The sequence below is a fragment of the Schistocerca gregaria genome, chromosome 4, assembly GCF_023897955.1.
Source record: "Schistocerca gregaria isolate iqSchGreg1 chromosome 4, iqSchGreg1.2, whole genome shotgun sequence".
NCBI classification, from domain to species: domain Eukaryota; kingdom Metazoa; phylum Arthropoda; class Insecta; order Orthoptera; family Acrididae; genus Schistocerca; species Schistocerca gregaria.
Window position 1 is genome coordinate 467,063,005 of NC_064923.1, and position 12,428 is coordinate 467,075,432.

The 12,428-nt window shown below is 36.7% G+C and overlaps 1 protein-coding gene across 4 annotated transcripts in view; it reads left to right on the forward strand.

Moving 5' to 3' along the window:
• The window catches only part of LOC126268077 (protein spire), a 731,327-nt gene that overhangs the window by 696,964 nt on the left and 21,935 nt on the right, over positions 1-12,428 (forward strand). For all 4 annotated transcript variants that reach the window (XM_049973536.1, XM_049973539.1, XM_049973537.1 and 1 more), the window contains 2 exons: positions 1,341-1,609; positions 1,822-1,959. In XM_049973536.1, the coding sequence (XP_049829493.1) occupies positions 1,341-1,609; positions 1,822-1,959 (407 nt within the window). The remainder of the gene's footprint in view (positions 1-1,340; positions 1,610-1,821; positions 1,960-12,428) is intronic.

The window sequence follows — 12,428 nt, forward strand, 5'->3', positions numbered from 1 at the left end:
TTATTTTTTTTTAAAATGTGTAGTCACAGATATATTTTGCACCTGTTATACATACATAATTTAGCTTGACATGCCTGACAGATGGTACACATTATGAAAACTCTCTCCCCTTGCTTGGTAAATGTGGATGTGTGTCCTACTGCCAAAATTTGACGTCGTTTGATTATGCTTTATGATTAGTTTAATGGCAGGAACTCATGATCCTCAATATCTCATTTTCATGTAACTTTGTTGATTATATGTTGAACAGTCAATCATTCCGAGATTGTCAGGAATGGATCAAATAATATTCATATTTTAGTAACTGTGATATCATACAGAGAACATATTTTAATCATTCTGACAAAATTAGTGTCGTGAAACTATGATACAGGAGAGTATTATTCTGTGATGGTAATGTTAAATATCAATTCTATTATTGTATAGAACTGTGCTTTTAAATCTTTGTTTAAAATGTCATATTGGGTGATCAGAAGAGATGGTAGTGACACATTGTGAGTTGCTGTAAAAATTGTTGAATTACAAGGAATTTGCCCACAGCTTCAGTGCTGCAAAGACAAGCCTAACTACAAAATCCATGCAGGTGGTGACTACAGTTTTGTAAAATGAGATGCTGTGCATTGCTGCAAAGGTGTCTGTCCTTTGGTGTCATATATAATGTCTATGCGTACCACCCAGTCACCCAATCCCACGAGTATAACCATTCAGTTCTTACTCAAAATGTTCATTAAGGTGGTCCCCAATATAATCACCAACATAAATGGAACCCTTTGTGTTTAAACCAAAGAAAGCCATGAATTATCATTGCTTGGAATGTAGCAGAGAAAAAAACGCAGAGTTAGTTTGTTGCGGCATACTGAGTCGGGCACAACCAGTTCGAAACAAACCATTGGAGATTATGATTTTCTTATCAAACACCTTAGTGACCATCCAAGAATGATATGCAAAGATTGCTAGTAGAACTTATATTATCAATTCTCCGATTCCAACATCAAGGGACGTAATTCTGTCTCTCTCTCTCTCTCTCTCTCTCTCTCTCTCTCTCTCTCTCTCTCTCTCTCTCTGCTGGACTAACAAGAAGTCAGCAGTGGCAAAAAAGTCTCAGATTTCTTGTTGCATGAGATTTATATAAAAAGCTTATGCTTTTGATGTTTTTTTTCCCATAACTGAAAGCCTGATGATTTACCCAAAATGATGAAGCAAGAAAGCAGAGAGAAATTTATCATAGTAATTCAGTTAACTGTAGTTTTTTATGATTATTATTTAATGTTATTTGTGAAGGGCTAGCAAAAATTGTAATTTCAGTTAAAAGAGACTGATAATATTTTATTATCTTACAGCGTACGACCTCGCAACGCAGTGTCCAAGTCGCCGGGCTTCAATGCGGAGGCACACAATCGTCGTGTGTAATCCGCAACAGCAGCAGTTGGCAGCAGAAGCTGGCCTGGGTAGCCAGTCAGTGCCACATTCGAGGCCACAATCGAGGGGCCCTACCCCATCGTCAGCAAGTTCAGAAGCGGGTACAGATACAGGCATGCTGGGATTAGGAAATACACTTCCTGAGATGTCGTGGTCAAGGTCTTCCCTGCAAGATGAGCTGCTGCATTCGGTTAGTTTTGCTAAAATGTGCTGGTTTTTTGTTGTATTTCTGGATTAGCAAAAATGTGTGAAAGAGTTGTGGCAAACCAAATTGTGAAAATAGCATATTTTTCTCCATCCACATTGACCATAAAGTTTTAGCTCATCACTGAAAAATTAGCTTAAGAATTTTTATTACATTGCTTATTGTTGGGATGACACCAGTTCTTCTTGCTTTTGCAGAAAAACTGGCAGCAAGCCATGGAGTGCCTCTCTCTCACACTGGAGGAAATTGTCCACATTCGGAGTGTGCTTACAAAAGCAGAATTGGAAAGTCTACCAGTAGAGGGGCATGTGAAAGAGGATGTAGAGAAACGAAAGGTGATTTGTAATGTAATGTAATGAGCTTTATTTTAAAAAAGAAGTCCGACAAACATTATTCAGGGTCTGTGTGTGTGTGTGTGTGTGTGTGTGTGTGTGTGTGTGTGTGTGTGTGTGTGTGTGTGTGTGTGTGTGTGTGTGTGCGCGCGCGGGGGCGGGCAGGCAGACTTGCGCATGTCCCGAATTCGGAGATGAAATCTGTGACTTAGTTGAGGATATATATGACACTGCAGCAACATTACTGACTACATAGTATTCTCACTTGGTCCTTTTGCAGTTGTAACATATTTTGGTTATCATTCCAATCTGTTTTTTTGTGATTTAATTTAAAATATATTGTAATACTGTATTCACAGTAATAACTAAAACACAATAATATTGTCAAAAGTGTAGACAATAATCATTCTCAATTTCTGAGATAAGATCCTGAAAGCCTAGTTTTTAAGGAGACATTCTAATAAAATTTTTGTTTTATTGATTTTTTATTGATTTATTTATTTATTTATTTATTTATTTATTTATTCATTTATTTATTTATTCATTTATTTATTGGTTCTTTGAAGCATTCTTGTGCAGAACAGCCACAAGGTGTTGAAAGAAGAGTACATCATGAGGTGGGAAGGGTCATGTGTGATGTGACAGTTACTGAAAAGAGATGATATGACGAAGATTTACAATACCTGAAGCAATAGGCAACAAAACAAAGTTATCAGTTAGTCCTTTCATGATTTTCCCCCCCTTCTTCTTCTTCTTCTTCTTCTTCTTCTTCGGTTTGTTACGTACAGTTCTCAATACTTTGCTAGTGAAAGTGGCCAGCAATGTATCTTATGGCTAATGCAACTTCCAACCTGGTAGTTGCAGAAGCATGAACAATTTAGTCATCAAAGAAAATGTCTCTACAGTAAAGACATATAGATTCTGTCACTTGGTAAAATTTTGGTTATAAGAAAATGCAGCAAAATTATCATTTAATGTACTAAACATATTTCTGAACTAAATGCATTATTATTGACATATGAGCATAAAGAAATGAGACAAAGGGAAAAAAATTAGTGAATACATAAAAAAGTTGAAATAAGAGTTCAGAGCAAAGGAATATAAAAATAAAGTGGCAGAACAGTAAAACTGTGAGACATGAAAAACATTTTAGTCTGACAAAAAAAGTACACAATTTAAAGAGAATGTATTTCAGCCTAGTCATATAGTAAATCAGTACAGTTACTCTAATGAATCAAAATTTTTAATATATCCACTAAGATAACATTCTTCTCTCTGTGCAAAACACACATACAACTCCAGGCTTATCACTCTAAGTGACTCTTAGTGTACCCAGATATTCCTTCAGGCCTGGTAAACAAAAACTAATCACTGGGAACCAAATCTGGTGAATAATACAGATTTAGAAGCACCTTGAGGTGAAGGTCATGTAGTTTTGCAACTCTGATAAAAGGCATGTTTGGGAATATGTTTTTGTAGTAGAAGAGCACTCTCATTTTTTTCTGCAAGATGCGGTTTTATGTAGTGTAAATAGCATATTTGAATTTGTTCTGTAATTAATTGCGATAGTCTCTGGTGATGGTTTTCCCATGTGGACCCAGCCCCAGAGCACCATGCTACAAGAATGCCAGAAAACAGCAGCTGCGGCTCTTTCTTACTGGTAGAATCGATGCACCGATGCATTTTAACCTCATTTTCACCCACTGTTTCAACTGCTCCATTACCTCTGAAATCTAATGATGAACCCACGGTTCATCTTGTGTTGTTTAATGTTACACAGACATTAATTTGCTTAAACAAAGACTTAAAAATGTTCAGTTCAGTGTGTATTTGATCAGTTGTTGACAGGTGCTACATGTATTTCACACAAAACTTCATTGTACACTATATTTTATGCAAAATGTGGTAGATGTGGTCTATTGAGACCTTTCTAATATTTCAATACTCAGTCAGTTTCCATGGAGTTAAGAATTTTTGCCTGAGTTTTATCAGTCATATAAGATGTTGGCATTGTAAACATCTCATCTTCCTTAGATGCACGACTATGCTTACATTCAACAAGATACTTATTAACTATTGTTTACGGGGGAGGGGAGGGGGGGGGGAGAATCTTCATTTTAGAGTTTAAATTTGATTTCTATTTTCTATGGATTTAAACAACCTAAAGCAAAGTATTTTATTGTAGCTCCTCATAATCCACTTATCGATATCTCCAGAAAATATTGACACTTGGTTACTTACACAACTGACAATAATGACAACAGGGGTACGCCTCTGAAACCTCACAGCTTGCTGTCTGAACAGCCTTGTTTTACAAATGTCATATGCAATAATTGGGAAACAGTAATGCTGTCTTTGTTGGTTGGGATTGTTTAGAAAGTATCTCAAATTAGTGGTTGTCATGAGACGGCTGACTGGAAAACATATTTTAAATCATATTATCACAGGAAAACATTCATCGCTTATCAGGAACAGTATAGTAATTAATATAGTTGTCCTGAGCCATCAATTAATTACACGAACTAAAAAAACATAAATTTTTACTATTTATTGTGTCACTTGTTAACTTTTTTAGACAGAAAGTAAAAAAGCTGATATAATTTCACCCATTTCCTGTCTGTCATTAACTGTACATAAAAAAATTACTGTCCATAAGCCTCCATATAAACTCAAACTTCTCCGATTTTTTTTCTTGTTGTGTGTGTGTGTGTGTGTGTGTGTGTGTGTGTGTGTGTGTGTGTGTGTTATATACAATATACATAACTCCTCTGGGGCACTGCCATACTCGTACGTTCATCAGTTTCACAGTTGAGGATGACTAGTTGAATATGATCTTCAAGGAAATCGTGAATCTGATCACAAATCGGGTCTGATATACTGTTAGCTCATATTTTGTTCACTAAGTAGAAGTGCAGAACTGCACTGAATGAATTCTGGATTCTGAACAAAAAGCATCTACTTCAGTTTCTTTGTATACAATACACAGGATCCTGTGAACAAATAGACAGCAAGAGTTTTACAGACTCTTGTTTTTGAAAATGCTGTGTCGATTCCTATAAAGATTTTAATTTTGAAAGGGTTACAGTACATGATGTCATAACATTAATGTAAACATGTGTGACTGCATTTTTACTATTTAAATTTCAGTATAAATATTATCATTTATCTTGTCATTTAAAATACAGAATAAGTACTTTGCTTTCACTTTCGTTTTGTATGTACTGTGGGATTAGGTAGTATTACAGTGAAATTACAGGCTGAAAAATATAAAACTGTCTCAAGAAAAAGATAATTATAAGCCTGACACAAGTTTGACCCTTGTGTGTTAATGAACATCACAAAATAATCTGGAAACGAACACAGTTGATGTTGATGCAGCACTGTGCTTGCTCTATCAGACTGTGTGAGACACATACACCAGCTCTGCCTGGAGGATAGAAAATAGTGTTTCTGGTGTGTGAGGATTATTTGAGAACACTTGGCTGTTCAGTTTGCCCCACAGGTAAAAACCACAAGTGGAGAGATGAGGCAATTGAGGTGGCCAAGAGATTCTATGGCCTGTGTGTCCTATCCGCACCGAACACCTCATACATGCTTGACAAGTTTGTCAAGATGGTGTGTGCTGTTTCTACATTGTCCATACAATATCCATACAATAATTTGTCTTTTGTGAGTTGATCAACATATGGATTACACAGTTTCTGAACATTGTAGTTAGCATTAACAGTTCATAGACTCATGTTAAGATGCCATCACCAGACATAATGCACTGAACACCAATCTTGAGGTTATGCAATGGTTCTTCAAAGCACTGATGGGGATTTTCTGACACATAAGGGCACTTTACTGTAGATTTCAGCAAAACAGTTCCAGTCTCGAACTCTTGCACGAATAATTCCACACATTTTGCATGAATTGACAATGAAAAACCTACTGTTTTATCATGAATCTAATTTTGTGTTGCATCCAGTTGGTGCCTAAAGCATCTGCTCTTCTCACTCACTCAAACATAATGACACAGTGAAGTACCCATAGACAGAGCATGTGGGAGATACACACGTGCTGACATATGACAGCAACTGAATGGAACATCAAAGTAATGTTTTCCAGCATTTCTTTTTATGGGTGTTTTGTGTCAGTGTTACCTCCCTCTATACCACTAGTGAAAATAAATTGAGGAGAAGCACAAACAACAAATTCATTTGAGGTATACAGCAGACAATAAGTATGGTATATATCAGCACATATGCGTGCGGTGTTATTTAGCAGGATGAGTGTGTCGTGTACATAGAAGATGTGAAATCATTAGTATCTGATGCTAGATTGGTAGGATTGTTCTCTTTTAAAGATAGTAATATTTTTGGGTTAAAGATAGAAAAGCTTTGCCACTGTAGACCACCACCCCGAACCAAAGTACATCAACTGACAATGAAGGTGTGGAGTCGTCCTAGTAGGCTACTGTGGATGTAGGTCTAATGGGTCTGACTCAGCACATGTAGTTGGACTGTAGTGGAGTAATATTTGCACTTTGCACAGTAAAGGCATTTGTTGAATATAACTGACAAACTGGTGACATGGAAGGATGCTGAGCATTCAATTATTGGAGAAATGAAATGTTAACCACACACACACACACACACACACACACACACACACACACACACACACACACACACACACACACAGAGAGAGAGAGAGAGAGAGAGAGAGAGAGAGAGAGAGAGAGAGAGAGAGAGAGAGAGTGTGTGTGTTCTTGGCAAATAACTTAACTAGTGAGAAGTAGAATCCAAGCGGTTCGAGCAGGTATCAGGAAACTTCTTTGTTTGAAGTGAATCTTTGTCCACCTAGAAAAATTTTCACTTTTGGGAAGAGTTGGAAGTCTGATAGCCACATCAGGTGAATAAGGCAGGTGTGGTAACAACTCGTACCTTAGTTCGTGTAATTTTGCAGAACAGTAGGTTTCATGGCACACTTTGCTGCTATGACTGAGGTGAGGTCCATCAACATTTTCTGGGAGGGTGGGAGGTTGTACAAGACCTGGATTTTGTGATTAAGCAATAATAGCTGGCAGCCACATGTTCAGTTCCACCCAGACGCCGCTGCCTCCGTCACTGCAGTTGCAGCAGCCACCTGGGAGATGATGTCACACGAGCCTCGCGATGTCAGCTCACCACTGTGCTGCACCTGGTAACAAATTGTGCTCAAGCACTCCAATAACAACCCATCTACCATTTGTCTCAGAGTAATAACTAAAAGCTAGGAAAAAGGACCCTGCAATATTCATTAACAAATGGATGTATTATTGTTTTTATGTTTTAATTTTAGTGTGTAATGGAATGATACTCTTTCATAATTGGTTTTGTAGGCAGTAAATGAAATTGACTAACCATGGTTCCAAAACAATATACTTATTGGAAATAAAATAATTGTAATGTGATACGTTTACATCCCCGCAGCTTGTGCACTACAATATTTATTTATTACTAATTACACACCCTTCACTCAAATGCTATTATTTCACAGTTAATAAATATAGTTAACTTCTCAAACTAGGTGCTTAACTAATGCATCACCACATAACTGGAGGTTACAAAGTGGAATCCAATTTGTAAGGACATCCCCATAATACAAGGGTGGTTTGAAAAGTCCTTGGAACGGGATAGGAAAAAGTGTTTTAATCACTGAAACTTTTTGTATTTTTCAATGTAGTCTCCTTGTAGATTAATGGACGTGGTCCAACGATGTTCTAGTGCCTTGATCCCACCTCAAAAATGAGTTTCCTCCAGGCCTGCAAAATAGTTGTCAATTCTTTGTTTGAAGTGAATTTTCGTCCACCAAGAAAAACTTTCAGTTTTGGGAGGAGATGGAAGTTTGACAGAGCCACATCAGGTGAATAAGGCAGGTGTGGTAACAACTCGTACCTTATCTTGTATAATTTTGCCATGGTGACGGCACATTTTTAATCCAGCATCAAGAGTCGTGGCACCAATCTTGCAGATAATTCTTTAATTTCTAATTCTTCAGTTAAAATGTGATATACCATTTCAAATCTGGCAAGACTCAACAATTTCACGCACTTTCAATTGTCGATCCTCTATGATCATTTTGTGCACTTCTGCAATGATTTCTGTAGTAGTAACAAATGTTGCCTGACTACTGCGCAAATCATCATCAAATCTCTCCCAACCAAATTTAAATTCATTTGTCCACTGGGCAACAGTTCAAAATGAAGGAGCAGTCTCCCCCCTTCTACCCCCTCAGCGCATTCTGGAAATCAGCATGAATGTCATTTGCTTTCATACCTTTTATTAGGAACTACTTAATCACTGCTCAAATCTAATCACTATGTGGAAACAGCAGAGCCACGTCACTGCCACAGCTATCTTCCAAGACCACTGACATGGCACCTTTTTACAGGCAACAGTTCAGTGAATGTCACTTGGAAAAACTCTTTGTGCTAGCGCTGACCTTTCGTGGTGATTTCGAGAACTTTTCAAACCACCCTCGAAGCACAATCTGTTATGAATGCTCATAGCTCAATTTGCCCAATGTGATATTATATGTCCATTTTCTGGATTGCCACAAATTTTGTTTGAAATTAACGTTAGCTAACAGATTAAGAGATTGACTCAGCAAGCTGTTGGCAATAAACTTACGGGTGGATTGCATGAGGACATGTTGTTTGCTTGGTGGGTTGTGCATGTAATTGTGATATTGTTTTATCATGATTTTTCTCTGTTTTGCCTTGGTGTTGTATACCAGCATTTTGAATGATTTTTTAAAATCTTATTTTGGAGGAAATTAGGGAATGTTTCTTTTACTGAATTGCTTGGAAAGAGCAACAGAGTAAAAATTGCATGTAGTTCATTATTTTGTGGTGTAGAACAAAAATCAGTGTGGGTTCCAGTGAGAATTGTAAATATGAATTCAGCAATGAAAGATAGGGAGATAGTATTCCCTACAGGAGTTAAAGTGAATGAAGGGGAAACAGATGAACAAATTACAGGATTAGAAATAAACTGAAAAACATTATGAAATTACGTGACTGCCCAAACCTTTGTCGACTGATAACCCAAATATTTACTGAGAAGATAAATCTTAAAAGGTAAACATTCAACATTACTTCTGAGAAGGTTACATGAATGTTCAAATAAAACTAACCAGTTCCTAGATCTTAGAGAGATGTGAAAATATTCTACCTAAGATATGAAAGATTTCAAGGCATAAACTTATAGTAAATTTGGGAAAGAGCAGAAAGAGACACAGGAAGTAATAGATATTTCTATTTTCATGCAAGAAATAACCAGTATAAATGAAAGCCTGCAATGAGAAAGTGAACAAATCTCAGCAGTTGAAAAGAGTGTAAATCATCATGAGAACTATAAGTGAGAGTCAGAGAGAAATTGCTATGGATCCATTTGAATTTGATAAAGCCTGTGCATAGATTAATATTGTGCAAGAACAGGTGATTGAACTGACATAATGGGAGATTACAGTAATAAATTGTAAATGAAAGTAACAGTAGCCCTTAGATAAGACAAACTCCCCTAGGCTTGCCAGCAACAGAAATTTCATTGTTAAAGTACAGATGTAGCAGAAATGTGAACCAGATATTGTTCCCCAAAGATTGTGAGACACATTTCTGAGTGGAAGTAATCACTGAGGAGTAAAAGATGTTGATGATTCAGAAAGCAATAGACAGCAAGAAAGGTGCATGGTGTACAGTTTTATGTAGCAATTGAACAATATGCTTACATTTTAAGGAGAATTTCTTGAGAACATACACAGCATTTCAGCATAGACACCGTTAAAACTTTATCTTTGATAGACAGTATGAAGTATACTCAAGGCAGGCCGTAGCTACTTAAGTGTCAAATTTAGCCATTCATGCATATCATCCAGACTGCTGCAGGATGTCTGATCTAAACTTGTGACCTACTGTGAGGAGGCATTTTCTTATGCATATACAGGTATTTTTAAGTGTGAAATCAATAAATTTGTATATGCTTAGGTACACTAAGGCCACATTGATGATGTGGTCAAAATAAGAGATACTCAAATGTCATGTCATGAACTGCAAGGAGGATGCAATGAACCATGAAACATTGTCCATAGTAATGACTGCAGTGGTCAATTTTTAACACTTCATGGAACAGGAGAAAAGAAATGTATTGACATACAAATGACCAATTCAATGCAAAATGTAAAGTCAGATACAGACAGAGTCACTGAGGCAAGAAGCTGTCTCCAGAACTGACTAAAGGCTGAAAATTTTTATGCATGACAACAAGAGTAAGAGATTGAGATCAATACAGTGCTGGAAGTTTTAAATTTTTGGATTCATAGAAAGTGTTGAGAACTGAGTAAAATGATAGAGAAATAATAAGGTGAAATGTTGGTGCTAGAATTTTGAATGTGAGAAAAATGATAGGTATAAGAACATGGATTGATTCAGCTGGAGTACTAGTGGATAAGAGTATGTTGATCACAATTGTGTAAATATGTGATGTTCTTTTTGGCAGTAAAACATTGTGAGAAACTCTGGCTGTGATAATTTAGAAAGAAAACACCACCTGCAGTCAGCTTCCAAAATTGATTGAAATGGTAAAGACAGGATGGGAGCATTGGAGTATATGTGCAGAAGAGAGGAGAATGAATATAATGGGAGATTTTGCAGGAGTAATCAATATGAATTAGCAAAGTTTTATGATGCCAGAAGTTTTGATTAATGATGAATTATTGGAAGTGGTGGAGCTTGGTGTTGAAGGTTACCATAGCTGTTAAAGAAAAGCAGTGTCACTGTAGATGATACAGTTAAATGAGTTGTTAGTTCAAAGGAAGGTGATTAAGAGGAACAGCAGTTTGTTGGCAAAAGTCATTGAGATAAATTGGTAGGCTTTGGGAACATGCACCATGAAATATTCAGTTGTGAGAACATGAGAATCCCTTGGAGAATTTGGCTACTGGAATATGTGCTGAGGGAATATGATAGGGCTGCATAAGTCTTGTGATTACTGAGCGAAGTTATGACCTGTAGTAGTATACCATTCTTGTGAAGATAACCAAAGACATAAAAGAGAGAAAAACAAATAAACTGACACAGGAAGAAAAGACGTTTCAAAGTTATTCCAGTTGTGAATTGGCTTGTATATGGATCAAAAATTTATCAGAAGGTAGAAGAGAAGTGATAAAATTACATACAGTGAAATTAATAAATATTTATTACCTGATTGTTTTTGATAAGTTGATTTGTCATGCTCCTCCACTCGTTAGGTGCTACGACGAGGTTAATTGCAGCTTCTAGGTTTTCCTTCAGTGATACTGAAAAGTTATCTCAGGACTCCTTTCCAACTGCTGAATGCTGAAGACAAGTATAGATGCATCACCACTCAGGTACCTAGTGCTATTGATGAGTTTAAGTTTCATTATATCCACTTCATATCTCAGTATATCTTTACAATTTTAGCCACTAAATTGTGTTAAGATACTTTGACTGTTGTGATTCTACTTTGCTTTACATACAACTGTTCATCAGGATTGGAATCATAGTATTTTCCTCCTCATCTGTTCTACAAAGAAAATGACCGGGTGTCATGGTTGCATTGCGGAAGTGATAAAGAGAAGATAATGAAGAGTGACAGTTCTGATTTGACATAAGTGATAACTCCTCCACAGATTCTGAAAGCAACACTCTTAAGCATTCTGCATCAGCAGGTGTAACACTACAGTCTTAAGTTTCGAAAGGAGGTAATGCTAGTTCTTCCACATTCAAAGAATCTGCAATTGACAGTAACTCTTGAAGTGGGCTACCAAAATCAGATCAGAAATTATTGAAGGATAAGTGATCTTTGTCTCGGAGACTTTGTAACAGCCAAAAATTCACAGAGAAGATTCAGAGTTGGAAACCAATTTTTACACGTACAAAAGTATTCATCTCGGTGGTGACAAGGAGACATTGCAGAAGCACAGTCCATGGTATGCCACTTAGGTAGAAGCCTAAATGCAGGCAACTTACTGCAGTTAGATGCATTAGATGATAATGACACAGTGCTCAGTTCAGCATCTAGAAGGTATGTTTGCAATAGCGAATGGGTTACTGTCATACTTTGTGAAGGGGAGATTAATTCAGTTTAGTAAAGAAACAGTTTTGTAGTTCAGAGTAATATGTAGCGTAATGTTATGAATGAGGTATGTTTTTGCCGAATGTAAGTGACAGATGAATGAAATGCACAAGTTGAAAAATGTAATTGACCTTTGTGTGAAGAAAATTCTATGAGACACTGTAGGTACAAAGAGAGACTTTTTGTGTTGAAAACAGTGAAAAAAATGTAATTTCCATTTCATCTGTGCATGCCAATAAGAGTTAATAATTATGCAATTCATTACTTTTTCTATGCGTTACTGTAATTTGTTTTGATACCTTTGTACTATGATGTGTGCTCTTCACAGATTTGAGGCAAAAATGTTGCTAA